The sequence below is a fragment of the Ceratotherium simum genome, chromosome 30, assembly GCF_057802395.1.
Source record: "Ceratotherium simum simum isolate JZ-2026a chromosome 30, ASM5780239v1, whole genome shotgun sequence".
In the NCBI taxonomy this organism is placed as follows: Eukaryota; Metazoa; Chordata; class Mammalia; order Perissodactyla; family Rhinocerotidae; genus Ceratotherium; species Ceratotherium simum.
The window spans coordinates 28506931-28522240 of NC_141929.1; the positions used below are offsets into that span (position 1 = coordinate 28506931).

Sequence of the window (15310 nt, forward strand, 5' to 3'; positions counted from 1 at the left end):
CCGGTGGCAGTGGCTATATAAAGAAAGGGAATGACTCGTTTAGAATGATGGTTCTTGCAAAGCACGTCAAATTTTACTCATGGTACAAAAGTTAAGTGCCACATCAGTAGAGAAAAACACATAGCGCACAGCTCCTCCTTAAAACCAGAATAGCCAAGTGAAAAGTCAGTCCAGATTCTTATTTTCACTTAAAAAAAAAAAAAAAAAAAGTCTAAGATACACACCAGAAATTGAACTACTATGTTTTTTCTTCTTTCTAGAAATGTGACACCCATGTTTTCTGGCCAGTAATGTTCTATCAAACATCATACTAAACCAATGTACTAAATCAAAGCAGACAGAGGACAGTGAAGCTGTTTGCTCTCCTACTTGTGCAGAGCTAGACAGTGGAACACCACATTGGTAGGAAGATTTTGACAGGAGGAGGAACCGCAGAGCCCCCACCCCAACAGAAACTCTAAGGAACTGATTTATACAGGAACGGTTTTAAGCAAAGCTGCACGAACACTGAACATGCCGTAAGACAAAGACCACTTGTAGCCTACTTCCCGCACAAGCGCACGTTCACTGGTGCCCGGTAAGATAGGAACGCCAACACAGAACGCAGTCTTGCTTTCACAGCACTAACTAGAAAGCACACAGCATATAATACTTTGATCTTTAAGTGGGTAATCATGGAAATTCCAAGATTACATCCACTAGGTTAGCCTGAGTGTTCATCTATAAAAATATTTTTTCAAAAATGCTTAAAAGAGAATTCTAGAAAGAGTGGGACTACATCAGAACCAGCAGAAAACTGATACAACGACTGCAGGTGTAAGAGGAGGAACTGGCTTTCCCGGGTAGCTTTTAGGTGAAGGCTATTGCTCTCAGGTGATTCCTACAGCCAAGACTAGCTGGGATAGTAGGAGCTTCAGAAATCTCAAGATGGGCGGCAGGCTTAAGTAACACCCTAGATCAAGACTCCCAAACAGTCACAAACCCCACTGAGGCTGCAGGACTGAACTCTGCTGCATATAAACAGGCTGGTGGGACACACAGAGCCTGCTGGGCCAGAAAGATTGGTGACAGTGGGTTCTTCCCAATGCTGACACACCAACATGTGTGCTGGTGAGGGGCCCCGGGGAATGCTGGACTTGGGCTTGCTCCAGGAGCCCAACTCAAGCCTCTAAGAGAGGGGAGGAGGCTTCCCCTAAGTCTAAGCCCTTCACTGGGGAGGAGGACTAGGGTTACTGAGCACAAGAGGGTGTTTCAGGAGAAAGGTCCCAGGAGGGTCAGGCGATTTTCCTTTTGAGCCATCAATACTTAACAGTAATGAAGCATTACAGCACAGAATCAGTCTTCCAATAGTCAGTCTTTCCAAGATGTGTTCTTCTGTCATCATTAGCCAACCCCTCTCCCAGTCTATTGGGCTGGCGACGTTCAGAAAGATCCTACTGCCTGGAGGTGGGACCTAGGGCCGCAGATTGTTCTGGGAAGCTGGTGTAGAAGATGATTTGCACAGTGAAGTCACCACTAAACCGCTGCTTAAGTCCAGTCCCCGGCCCTCTTTTTCCTACATGAGAAAAGAAAACTTCAAGGGGCAAGGAATAGGAAAAATAGAGCCCTTCCTAGCTCAGAACCCTGCTGCTGGCATGGGGAAGGATGCACTCGGGGGAAGGAGGACCGCCAGGGAGCACACGGGAAGGGGAAGGAGGTCACTCTGCGTTTCTGTTCAGCACTGGCCCTAGTCACTCTTGAAAAATGCACCTGTCTTCACTGAAAAACATGTATTTTTCCTGTTAAACGCCTGCATTATAAGAAAGGCCCGGCAATCAGCTCTGCTTTTTGGTTCTGTCCTTTTGATTATTTAGGGACCCTAAGAGGTGCCTGGGACCTGATTCATCACAACATGAGAATGTAATTCCTCAGTCAGGGTCCCAGGTCCCAGTCAGAGGAGGATAGCGGCTCACTCTTCTGACGACCTCGCTAGCTGCGACTGACAGTGGCCAGTGTGGTGGGGAGAAACATGGGGGGTGGTTTGTGCTTGACAGTTCTACTTGGAACTTGCTAAGTGGTTCAGTGTGGCTAAGTAAATACACAAGAGTAACTTACTGCTCTGTAGTCCAGAAACATTTCTTTAAAAGCCAGAAAATCTGTAAAGGTGAGCAGCATGTCGAATATGTCACCAGCCACTTCATCTTTATGGTGCCTGTAAAAGAAATGGATGGCTGTTTCATGAATGAATGATGAAACAGACTGTCTCTTCAAGATCTCATCCAAAGGTTCTGAGGGCCTCCCACCCAGGACCTAGCCACCAAGTGCTCTAAACCTTGATGTTCAAGCACTGAAAAAAAAGGGTCTTTTTTCAGAGTAAAGGAGGAGGGAGGTGAAAAAAGGTAAAAAACACAGAGTCAAGCTCAACTCACTGTAAACTTGTTGTGAAAGCCGCCATGTTAAAGCCGGGAATCCGCTTCAGGAGCTGTTCTTCAATATACTTTTCTATCAAAGAAATCTGTCGCAGTGGGAAGGATCTTGGTCAGACCACGCTTTAGGAAAACCAGACTTCTTTTCAGACACCTGTCCTCCAGCCCTTTGCACACATTTCCCATTCTATGTGCCAGGCTCCATGTAGAGTGCGGGGGACACCAAAGAGAACCAAACCCACATCCTGTCCGTGCCCTGGCCCACCGCACTGGCCCACCATGAGAGAGCGGCACTGGCAGGTAATTACACTGTACCAAGATGAATGCTCTAAGGGAGCAGAGACGGAGGGCAGCAAGGCTCCCACCCCCGTGACAGAAGTGAGGAATGAAGTCAGTGGGGCTTTTCTTCCTGGGTAGACGGAATCTGTGCAAAAAAGCACACAGCTGGAGGCACTCCCAGGTTCCTTGTCCGCTGAGGCTATGCTTGAGGAAACCTTCATCAACTACGCCACGCTTCTATGGAAAGAAAGGCCTGGAGGCTCAAACCCATTCTAGACAGATGAGATCATTCCAGGAGGCTGCTCGAGGCCTCGGTGTACTGGAAAGACTCAAAGGGTCAAGAGTGGAGATCCCTGGGTTCCAGTCTTAGTTTTGCCACCAACTAATTCGTGATCTTGGTCTTGGTTTTCACTTTTTTTGTGTGTGTGAGGAAGATTAGCCCTGAGCTAACATCCATTGCCAATCCTCTTTCTGCTGAGGAAGACTGGCCCTGGGCTAACCTCCGTGCCCATCTTCCTCCACTTTATATGGGACGCTGCCACAGCATGGCTTGACAAGCGGTATGTCGGTGCGTGCCTGGGATCCGAACCTGCAAACCCCGGGCCGCCAAAGCGAATCGTGTGAACTTAACCACTGTACCACCGGGCTGGCCCCTTGGTTTTCACTTTTACCTAACAGTCATGCATACCCGACTGGATTATGTAGTAGAAGAAAATAATGTGTGAAAGCCAAAAGGTCAAAAGTATGTAAATGAAAGGTCTGACGATCAAGTCAAACATTTTTTAAAATAGAAGTTGACGAAATCAGCAAATATTTGGAAAACAGCCCCAAGAGCTGTGAGGAGGCAAACAGGGAATGAGACCTAAACCAGATTCTAATCAGAATTCCTGGCAGGACACTGGTGGCAGATTTTAAAAGTGGAGCAAATTTCAACAGCTTTTGATTCTAAATTCACATTTTAAACAAATCCTGATCTCTGGTAAGAGAGATAGAAATCCACTTACATATTCGTTAAAAATAGGTGTGTAGGTGAGTTTATTCTCTTCCGTGTCTTCAAACTCCTGGTAGTACTTGTCCATGAAATTTCTCTGTAATAACTGGAACTCGTCATCTGAACCACAATACGAAAATTTTATTCTTTTTAATGGAGACTGATTTATAAGAACAAACCTGATTTATTATATATCTATATACATTATTATAAATATATGATTCTGATTTATAAATAGGAATTATATGTCAGCAGAACTGCTTTCTCAGTGGCCAATCTCGAGGAGAGAGATAACTAAAGGTGTTTTAAGGAAGTGTTAAATGGGACACCAATGTTGAAATAAACCAATCTAGTTTTTTAAATTTTTTTAAATTGTGATAAAATTTACCATTTTATCCATTTTTAAGTGTACAGTTTTGCGGCATTAAATATATTCACACTGTTGTGCAGCCATCACCACCATCCTCCAGTCCATTTTAAACTCACCCATACAGGGGGCCGGCCCCATGGCGTAGGGTTAAGCGCACGTGCTCCACTGCTGGCGGCCCGGGTTCGGATCCCGGGCGCGCACCAAGGCACCGCTTGTCAGGCCATGCTGCGGCGGCGTCCCACATAAAGTGGAGGAAGATGGGCACGGATGTTAGCCCAGGGCCAGTCTTCCTCAGCAAAAAGAGGAGGATTGGCATGGATGTTAGCTCAGGGCTGGTCTTCCTCACACACACAAAAATAAATAAAAAATAAAGTCACCCATACAGGGTGGCTTGGGAACTCCCTCACATTACTTTTCCACAAAGGAATGGGATGGTTCTCTTATTTTAATGTACTTTTAGCAGCAATGGTGGAAACAGTGTAGTGATTAAAGGTATGGGCTCTGACAGAGGCCAGACTGCCTGGGTTCAAATCCCACCTCAGCCACTAACAACTGTGTGACCTCAGGCACATTAATTTCTCTAAGCTCCAGTTTCTTCAACTGGAAAATGAGGATGATCATAGCACCTATCATATAGGATTGCTAGGTAGAATTTAGATGAGAATTCATGGAAAGAGATTAGTTCATAGCCACCACTTAAATGTTAGGGAACAGGGAGTTTTAACAACTGAATAGATATTTCTAAAAAATAAAAGGAAAGCTTCACAAATGACCTAGACTTTAGGATAAATACCCTGGGCTTACAGAGGGCTCCTTTTCCCACAGCATACAGGGTACCCATAAAGGGCAAAAGAACTCAAAAGTACTCCTCGGTATTCCCCAGAAATACTCAGACCACACCGGACAAGAGCTTAACGGTGAAGTGTGTATCTAGGAGTTAAGGGCATGAACCTTTACAGAACCTGAAGGTACAAAAACCTAGTCAGTGATTTCCAGACTAAACTAGACTAAGAAATACAGCCAATAACACCAAATAACAGTGTTCTTTTCCTAATTCTCAGAAAACTCAGTCAATAGACAAAATTCAAATTTAAGTTTTTCTCTCCCAAATATTTGTTTCAAACCTGTGGTGCCTGTTACTGCTTATTACTTAGCAGGACTTAACGGATGCCAATATGAAGCCACAGATAGGAACTCAGAACCCAGGAAAATACAGAACCAGCTGACGTATGCCACCTTGTTTTCTTCATGGACGTGTGTGCTATGGTTATGTTATCATGCTGCGGTTTATGTCATGAAAATGTTAAAACCCAAGACTGAAAAATGAAATTGCTCTTACTCTCTGAAGTAAAGTAGGCCAATATTTCCTGAAGTTTTTCCAAGAGCCGGGTAACTTCTAGGTGCCCCATTACCTGAATAAGTCCCTTCCAGGGACTGAATCTCTGGTTATTCGTGGTTTTAAGGAGTATGGGGCTGTTTGCCTTTAAGACAAATCACAGTAAGGCTTACTTAATAATACTTTGTGCTACATAAAAAAATTATATGCAGCTTAAAATTAACTCTCCAAATTGATTTCAGTGTCCTTAAAAGCAAGGGTCTAAGAAGTAAAGAGCACAGGTCAGGTTGTGGCAAGGAAGCTTACCCATGATAATGTTCTCTAAGCATCCAACCACAGCATCAAATTCTGCATCAGAGGCGGAAGAGCTGAAAAATATGCCTGGATTAGGTGCTGTTTCAAATAATTCATTTTTTAAAAAATGTGTTATGGACATTTTCAAATCTGCATAAAAGAATAGCAAAGTGAACTTCCCATCACCCAGCTTCAAGAATTGAGAAGGATGATTGTCTCATCTAGCAATTCCACACACAAGGAAACACACTTGACACATCTATGACATCAAAGTTGAATGGAATGGCCCCACTTTCAGAAAACCTGATGCGACACAAAGAATGACAAAAGGGACAAATAAAGGGGGCAAAGGCTCACATCGGACATCTTCAGGCTCCTCGCCTTTATTTCCCTCCGGCTCTACTCACCGCCTCTTCGCTATCACCCCACACCTATCTGTTTGCGAGCGTGAACCCGGCGCTGGCGAGATAGTGGCCAGGGAGGCAATTAGACAGGAGTCCCTGGGGGGTGGTGGAGGGTCCTCTGACCCGTGGTCGGGCCTCGGCAGCTCAAACCCGCCGGTTCTGCTGACCACTAGGACTGGAGGCGGGGGGACTGTGATGGAGGCGCTGATCATCGCGTGACACCCGCCCGCACTCCTGTCCTCCGGGGCCTGAGCCCGGCGGTGGCAGTACCGGCAGCATCGACTGCCGGCCGCCCCCACCCCAGCCCAGCCCACCCTCCGAGGACACCCGTTTCACAGGGCGGAGGCCGAGAGCCTGCAGGCCCGGCTCCAGCCTCCGGGCCCGGGCGGCGTCACTCACAAGGACAGCGCGAAGCTCTCTTCCTCCAGGGCGTCCATCCCCGCCGCCGCCGCCGCCGCCTCCAGCTCCGCGGGCGAGCGGCCCGTCGGCATCCCACCCTGCCCGCGGCCTGGGCCCAGCCTCCGCTCTGCTCCGCAGAGCGCCAACCGGCATCCGGGAGGCCTCGCCGCCGAGGCCACGGGCGGCTAACGGCCCCGCCGAGTAACGCCTGCGCGCGAAGCGCCGGGCGCAGGCTCCCCGGCCGCGGGGGTCCCCGGCGTCGGTTACCGCGCCCCGCCTCCCGTCACCATGGACACCGCAACACCTTCCGCCGCCCCGCGGCTGCCGACAGCCAATCACAAGCGCGCGTTGCCCGACGCCAGGGGCGGGGCAAAGATAGGACAGGAAGTGACGGGCAGGGATAGAGAGTCGCGAAGGGCACCTGGGTCTTCGTGAGCGGGCCGGGTGTTGCCATTAAATCTCACGCCGCCTGTCCTTTTATGGAGGAAGAAATCGAAGCCAAGAGCCTCAGTTTCAGTTTCCTTACTTGCAATTTGGGGATAAATTACAAGATTTAAGAAGAAGATTTAAGTAGTTTAAATTGGGTTTTAAGAGCACTCTAATTAGGTGGCAAATCTCTTGAGCGCCAGTCCCTTCGCTTTTGAACCAGATAATGCGGACCTCTGATTGGCAGGACAGTTATTCTCCTGAAACAAAAGCCCCACTGCAAGAAGTGGATGTCTTGTAACTGTAATTTACATAATAAAGATAATATTCACATCATAAAGATTATTCAGCAGTAACTGGTGTCTTGGCTAATTAGACAACATAAAACTCGACAGAACCACTTTGAGCAACGCAATCAGATAACTTTGCTCCAGGAAAGGTCTCCTCCAACACAGCCAAATTTTGCAACAGGACTCCCTAGACCTGATTTCTCTTGATTGGACCACTAGGCATTATGCCTCTTGAGTTGCATTTTAGCTTTGGCCAAATGTGTGGTACACGTCTAGAAGGATTTAAGGTATGTCTTAGGTTTGATCTGAGGGTCAGATGGCCAGCCTTAATGAGTTGACAGACATCTTTGAATGGACATAAAATAGATAACAGTAGGATGTGGAACTAAAGATGGTTACCATGGCATCCAGGGTGAGATCACTTCTCAGAGGTACTACCTCTGCTTAGCACCAAGTAGAAGACAGGCATCTAAAAAGGTTTGCTGAATAACTGGACCAAGTTCTGTTTAAGTCAAGCATTGGTCACCACAGCTCAAAGCAAACTCAGGAACATTTCCTCATGACCTTTCTCTATAAACCACACTTATTTCTGCTGTACTAAATGAACTTGCCCACCCTTCCTACTGCTAAATCACATAATGGGATCAGAGTGGAGGAAGAAACTTGATTTCATCTGTCCTGGTTATTTATTGCTGTTATAAGCCACCCGAAAACTTACTGGCTAAAAACAACAATCATTTTGCTCACTCATCCTCAATTTGGGCAGGACTTGGTAGGGAGAGCTGGTTTCTGTTCCACTTGGCGTCAGCTGGGGCAGCTGGAATGGGGCTAGAGGTGCGTCTTCCAGAAAGCTCACTCGCATGGCTGGCAAATTAGTGTTGGCTGTGGCAGCTCAGTTGTGGATGTTGGCCAGATGACTGGGAGGGTCTCAGTTCTGTGCTCCGTGGTCTTCTCAGGGATGCTTGGGTTTTCTCACACCATGGCAGCCAGGTCCAAGAGTAAATATTTCAAGAGATAAGAACTGGAAGCTGCCTGGAACTGCAAACTGGCACGACATACACTGAATTCTATTGGTCAAGCAGACATAGCCCGCCCAGATTTAAGGGGTGGGGACATAAACTTCATTTATAGATGGGAGGAACGTCAAAGACTTTGTGGCCATCTTTAATATACTTCACCATCTCTGGCTGTAAGAGCAAATGGGGATGAAGATAACAGGTACCGTTTACTCAGGCATGTGCCAGATACTGTGCTAAACATTTATAAATACATTGTCTCCTTTTGAAATACTTGAAACCCTATGAGAAAAAAACAAAAACCCTATGAGGTGAGCATTATCTCCATTTTACAGATTAGGAAACCAGGGCTTATAAGTACTTGCATACTGGTGATAAGTGGCATAGTGCGGCCGGACCCTGGGTCCAGGTCCACTCTAAGGGCCTGTTTTAACCATCATTCTATGTAAGGCCCCGATCCCTGAGTTGTCAAACAATATTGATGAAAATCAGAACAGGATGTTTTTCTGCTGAAAACAGAATGATGGCCTTTTTGTAGAAAAACTGAAAATTTACTTGAATATATTAAATGTTTTCCATTCATAATCATTTCCTATATCCTTTCATTGTGGGTTAACATTAAGAATTGTTTTAAGTGAATAAATAGCAAAACATGGACAATCTTGGAAATTCCTTATCTTACTTAGACAGTTTGTTTTCATGGATACATAGTCAAGATGGTGGAAATTCATGCAAGTCATTTTCTGCTAGTGAAATTGTTTTGGTTTCTGTGATTGAATCATGGTTTCCTGGCATTCTGCAAATGGCACCATGACTTTACCCTGGTCTATCAATATCATTCAAAAAAGGCAACAATTCATTAAAAAATTTTTTTGGCTGGAACCCTGGGGGCATTTCCCCAATGAATCATTGGAGAAATGCCATAACTTGATTTTTAATGTTTTTCTCTCTGGTACAATATATCAGCAGTAAAAACCTAGCTTTCAATTTCTCTTAAAATGCTTACATGTAGTACAGAATATTGATCTGTTTACTCTCTTCCACATACATTGCTAATCCCTAGTTTTTTCTCTTCTATGTGGAATATATGTTTTTCCTTTGAAGTAGCTTCAAGATTACAACTTTGCTCCCAACCTGAATGATTTAATCAATTTAATATTGAAGTCCTCTTGTTTTATGGTCCAGAAGTTAAGAAGTGGAAAAGGAAATCATCTTATGAACAAAGTTCAAGGGTAGATTTCTAGAAAGCTCATAGGTTCCTGCATTCCTTTGACTACTAATTACCTATTTTTCCATCGACTTTTCTCTATCCACTGAATTTACAGACCACCTGCGCCTTTCTGCAGAATTACTTCAAAAGTCTCCCTACGGGTCTTATTATTTCCATTTTTTCCTTGTCCTCTATCCTGCAGCACCCCCCACCTCCCAACCTTCCATTCCCCACTTAGAAGCCAGAGCCATCTTTTAAAATTATTTATCAAGGCACTTCCATGCTTAAACTCCTTCACTTTGTATTACACTTAGCATAAAACACAAAATTCTTAACATGGCCTTCATGAGCAGTCCCCTGACCTCTCCAACATTGGAGCATACTATTCTACCCACTCAGTTCCTATCTTACTAGCTACAGGGGCCTTCCATCAGATTCTGAAGCTCACTGAGCTCCTTTCCTCCTCAGTTAGGGTCTTTGCCTATAATGGTGTGTTCCCCTAGCTACTCAGTCCTAGAAGCTTGTCCTCTGTCTCTCTGCCTGGCTCTATCCCTTTGTCCTACTTCCTCCTTTAAGTTTTTACTAATTTTACTTCCTCAGTGAGGTTTCTCCCCCTCCCCCATCTAAATTAGGCCCCCCTCATTCTCTCATAGCACCCTATACTTTTCCTTCAGGGCACCAACAATTTATTACAATGAACAAAAACATATTGTCTTTTCCCCACTACCAGATGTAAGCTCTGTGAACAGATCTGTTCTGTATACCACACAGGCACAGTGCCTGGAAGACATTAGGTGCTCCATAAAGATTAGCGAGATGAGTAAGTGATTAACCTTGATTCTTCATTCTAATACTGACTCTCTCCTATCCTGGAAAGTAGCTCTTAAACCTGAGAGTATAATATCTTAGAACCTTAACAGCAGGCACCAATGAAAGTTGTAAATCTTAGTCAAAAAAGGCAACAACTGTTTTATTTTTTCAATGCAAATTACTGTATTCACCACAAGCTAAAGAAGAGAACATATATATATATATTTATATATATTTTTGAATTTACGGAAGACTAAAGACATGGAAAAAATCCAGCACCCCAACAAGTACGGCCAGGAAGGAAATCAGCTCTGTAATAGGATGATTTAACGAACTACAAACAAGAAAGGGTGGGAAAGGAAGGAAAAAATGTGCATTGAGTTTAAGACACTGTAAAACTCAGAAGACATATTTACTATTCAAGTATAAACTCAGTAAGGACTTGGCATAAATTGAAAGGCAGCTGCTGAGGTACAACATTATAAAATAAGTTCTATGAATTTACAATTCTACCTTCCAATTTTCTGGGAGAAAAAACCAAAGTCTTGAAGGTCTTCACCAGAGACCCTGAGAGGGATTAACACTTTTGATGAAGACATAGTCAACAATCCATGATTGAATTTACTATTCAAAAACATGTATTTATTTAAAACAACAGGAATTCGTGCTCTCAGACTGTCCTCTAAGAGTTTTTGAGACGATTAGTTCAACAGTTTCAAAGTATATTACTTCCAAAAACAATACTGATTAAAAAAAATTTTTTTTTAACAAAAAACAAAAAACCTGATTTGATGGTACCTTAAAAATATCCTAAATACCAAATTTTCTCCAGTCTAGTCTAACATTGCAATTAATTTAAGAATTCCTCCTGCGTTAAAACATTTTTCCTCACAAAATGTGGGTACTGAAATTGGATAGAAACACCATGAATGTGAAAATACCACCAATATTTTGCCGTTAAAAAAAACTAGAATGTTCTTTGGAATCAGTGAAATATCAAAAATTTGGGGTTTTTTTCTACAGTCTGTGCACCTTCTTTCAGGCCCCCCATGTTGCTTGTAGTATCAACCTGTGTGATTCTAGTTTAATAGATTCAAGTCTTGCAGTGCAATATCCACGTGTCTCTCTGATCAATGGGAAGTTATGTTCAACCCAGAAACACTGTCATTTACTTCTCCATAATGACTTCTGCCCAAAATAAAAACTTTAGAATATGAGACAAAGCATCCTGTGTTAAACAATCAAATGAACCCAACATGGAGAATTCCAGTGTGGTTTCAGCACTCAGGAGGGCATTGTCTCCTACTGTTGTTCATGGAAGGACCACAGGCCTAGCTGTTAGCATTTAGCTTTCCTTGGCCTTAAAAGGAATTTCTCAGGGCTGGCAAGTTGGGTTAGATTCTAAGAGAATTTTGTCTTTGACAAACTACCATTTTTAGCATAAAATCTGGCCATGGCTATAAGTTTCAATGTGCGTACAACTGATTTGAGATTATTTTTTCTTTGTTTTTCTCTTTGACATTGGCTGGAATCGAGTAGAAATAAGTCCATGACGCCTCTTCACATGTGTCATGAAATATGAGAAATCTGTCTGACTCGAGACACTATTTCTTTACGACACAATGGGCAGGTCTCCAGTTGCAAGGCACAATCCATGCACAGGTCACTGAGGAGAAAGACATAAATGCCAGTTAGGTTAATGCTTCAAAAGGCCAAACTGATGACCTGCTGACTCAATCAAAAATGTTAACAAGCTTGTTAATTCAAAGGGTAGTAATTACACATGGCTAAAAAATGAAGTAGATATATAAATAATAAACAACAAGTCTCCCTCTTATTCCTGAACCTCACTTTTCCTCTTCTGAGGAATAGAAGTTCACGTGCGTTCTTCCGGCAAGTCTTTATACACACAGCAGATACATGTAGACGTGTTTAGGTAGGTAGAGATACAGTGCTCTTTTTTCCCAGATAGCTAGCCATTTATCGCAATATCATTTGCCAAACAGTCCATCTTTCACCACAGATTTGTCGTAGTGCCTTTATCATATGTTCAATTTTCATTTGTAATTAGTTCTATTTCTGGGCTTCTATTCTGTTCCATTGTCCTGTCATTCTTTTCATATACTGCGACCAAACTATTAACATTTATTTTAATATATTTTAAGATGTGGTAGGTAGAGCTGGTCTTCTCCATAACCCTTCTTTTCAGAATTTTCTTGCCTTAGTATCATATGAACTTTTAAATTAGCATTTCTATTTCCAGAAAAAAAAATTCATGTTGCCCTTTTTATACGGACCAAATTAAACTCAGCATTTAGGGAAACGTGTCACCTTTACAGTACTGAGAGCTCTTCCTTCCAAGAACAGATCCATTTATTCAAGTCTTCTATTAGATTCCTTGGTAGTTTAAAAGTTTTCTTCATATAGGCACTACATATTTCTTGGTATGTATTCTTAGCCTTTTTTTTTTGGACTAGTATAAAAGGGATCTTCAACTATATGTTCTAATTGGTTGCTATTCATACATAGAAGAGCTACTGGTCTTTTATAACCAATTAGTTTATTCAGTTGTCATACTGATTGTAATAGGTTTTCAGCCAGTTCTCCTGGTATCCAGGTAATCTATCATCTCCAAATGATGATTCTGCTTCCCTTTCCAGTTTTAATCCCTCTTTTCTTTCTCTTGTCTAACTGCCTTAGCTTATAGGATGCAAGTCATAGTTTTTTTCCCTCCATCCACTTCTGTTTTGTAGTATTCTATCCATTAGGAATGCATACTGAATTTTAACAAATGCCTTTTGAGCATTTTTGGAGAAAGTGTTAATTTCCTGCACCTCCTCACCTTAGCCTATTTGAGTAAATTATATGAATAGATTTCTGATATTGTACCATCCTTGCATTCCTGAGGTAAGCCCCCCTTGGTTGTGTTGCTGGGTCCTATTTGCTAATAATTATTTAGGATTTTTTAGATTTATAATCATAAGGTTTTTTTTCTTTGGTGTTTTCTTTATCAGCTTTTAGTATGATTATCATGAAGGCTTTGTAAAAAGCATATTGTGGTTTTCCTATTTTCTCTGTTGTCTGGAGAAGTTTTAATTAGAACCTGTCTATTCTCTGAAAGTCTGAAAGAATTCACCTGTGAAACCAAGTGGGCTTAGTGCTTTTGGGCAGAGAAGGCAAAGGTAGCTTTAATAATCTTCTCAATTTCTTCTATGGTAATATGAATGTTCAGATTTTCAATCTCTTCTAGGGGTCGGCTCATGTCATTCAGTTTATCCTGATTTCCTTTCTTTACCCCTACCCTTTTAAAATTGTTGTTGCTGCAAGTTGAGCTAAATTTTCTTATAATTCTTTTAATTTCCTCTTCTAATCCTGTTTTTGATATATTGACTATGGATACTGTGATCATACTTAAGATACCTGGTTCTAAATTTTAAGATTTCAGCCCTCATTCATGAGCCCTCATTGTGTGCAAAACCACTTAGAAGGGCCAGAGAGGTCAAAGATGACTAAGACCAGATTCTGCTGTTTGGGATCTTAACATTCTCTCTGAAACAAAGATCAAAAAGGGCATCAAGACATCCAACTTTTAAACTCTGCATCTGCCTGTGAGGCCCTAATAACTAAAACCTCCAAAGGTGCTCAAATTGAGAAATTCTGGCCTGCAGAGTTGATACCAAGGAGTAACCACAGCTGGAGTCATTGTGCCTTTCTTTCAGAAGAGCGAATGATATAGCTAAGGGTGACATGACATACGTTCCATCCACTTCCCTTAACAGCCGATTAGATAACAGCCCATTTCAAAAGATGGCAAGGCAGAGTCAGGAGCCCAGGCTGAGTCATACCTGGGGGTGACAAACTGGGGTCCATCACTCCAGGCTCTAGACCCCCAGGAGACCTGGTGGCTAAAGCTATGTTCCAAATAAGAGCAAGGCAGGGTATGGGATGTGATGAATTATAGGGAGCTGGTCTGAGCATCAGCCTGCGTATTGCTCACATACGGTCAGCACACATGCCCAGGGCCAGCACACTGCCGAACTTCTCCTCCCCTTTCTAACCTTAGTTGGGATGGCCTTCTTGGGGACCGTTTTACTTACTACTCTTGCTGATGTTTAGACACTCTGTTCTACAGGACGTAGGCTGCCCTCTTGAGTTCATCTCATACAACTGAAATTTGGTTAGAGGGCAGGGAGGTGCTGCCTTCTCAATGGTTAGGAGTGTAAATAATAAGTAAATGAGGAGGCTCTAAAACTAAAAGGGATTGCCCAAGAGCTCATAAGTAGCAATAAACCTTTTACATTTTGTTGACGTGAAAGCTGTATTAAAAATATAGTACTGAGTAAACAAAATAAAACAAACACATGCCTTCCATATCAACGAGCTGCTTCTATTTCAGGTACTTTCTGGAATACCGCCATGTACTACTTGGCAAACTCTAACTCCTCATTCAGCCCACTTTAGATATAATAAACTTTGATGAACAGCTATGGAACTGTAACACCCCCAAAGCAATTCAAGAACAGGAGGAAACTTTGCTTAATATAATGCACAAAATAGGAAATAATCAAGCAAACCCTCATACCTGTGTCCACATGGCTTCAACTGTGTGTCTGCTACCTCATCGCAACACAGGGAGCAGCAGTTTTCCCGGATACTGACTTGCTTCAATAGAGCAAGACGCCTGTGCCTGAGTAGGAAACAGTTTGTCAACAGATAAATGGAGCCTGTCAGCAGTGATCCATAGGAAATGCCTTGAAAATGCTCTGTATGTGTGATGTACACTATGGATTCCTTAATCTTCAGTTCAGTAGTTTTCACACAGTGTCTCATTTCAATCTCACAATGATTTGAAATCCTTGGATTCCATTTGCCATGAAGGAGGCATAGTCATTCCCATTTTACAAACAAAGAGTTCTAGGAAATGATTTGCATAAGGCCACACATAGCAAACAGATTCACAAATCAAATTCAAATCTTTTGGTTCTTAGTCTGGAGCTCTATTTTACCAGCAAATTTTAACCTTTGAAGTCACACATTTCTGACAGTTTGATGAAAAGCATAGGGCTTTTCCCAAGAAAAA

General features: G+C 42.8%; 2 protein-coding genes across 4 annotated transcripts in view; both read right to left on the reverse strand.

Moving 5' to 3' along the window:
* Positions 1-50: 50 nt before the first annotated feature.
* On the reverse strand, positions 51-6676 carry ARL2BP (ARF like GTPase 2 binding protein). The gene is made up of 6 exons (XM_014788413.2): positions 6479-6676; positions 5688-5749; positions 3689-3795; positions 2409-2494; positions 2095-2191; positions 51-1555 (listed from the first exon to the last, which is right to left on the reverse strand). The coding sequence occupies exons 1-6, from the start codon at positions 6568-6570 to the stop codon at positions 1454-1456; spliced, it is 546 nt and encodes a 181-aa protein (XP_014643899.1). The 5' UTR covers positions 6571-6676; the 3' UTR covers positions 51-1453.
* A 3687-nt stretch (positions 6677-10363) lies between these two features.
* Positions 10364-15310, reverse strand: part of RSPRY1 (ring finger and SPRY domain containing 1) — a 43454-nt gene continuing 38507 nt past the window's right edge. For all 3 annotated transcript variants that reach the window (XM_087420211.1, XM_087420210.1, XM_087420212.1), the window contains 2 exons: positions 14813-14917; positions 10364-11896 (listed from right to left, as the gene is read on the reverse strand). In XM_087420211.1, coding sequence (XP_087276337.1) covers positions 11800-11896; positions 14813-14917 — 202 coding nt within the window. In that variant the 3' untranslated portion in view covers positions 10364-11799. The remainder of the gene's footprint in view (positions 11897-14812; positions 14918-15310) is intronic.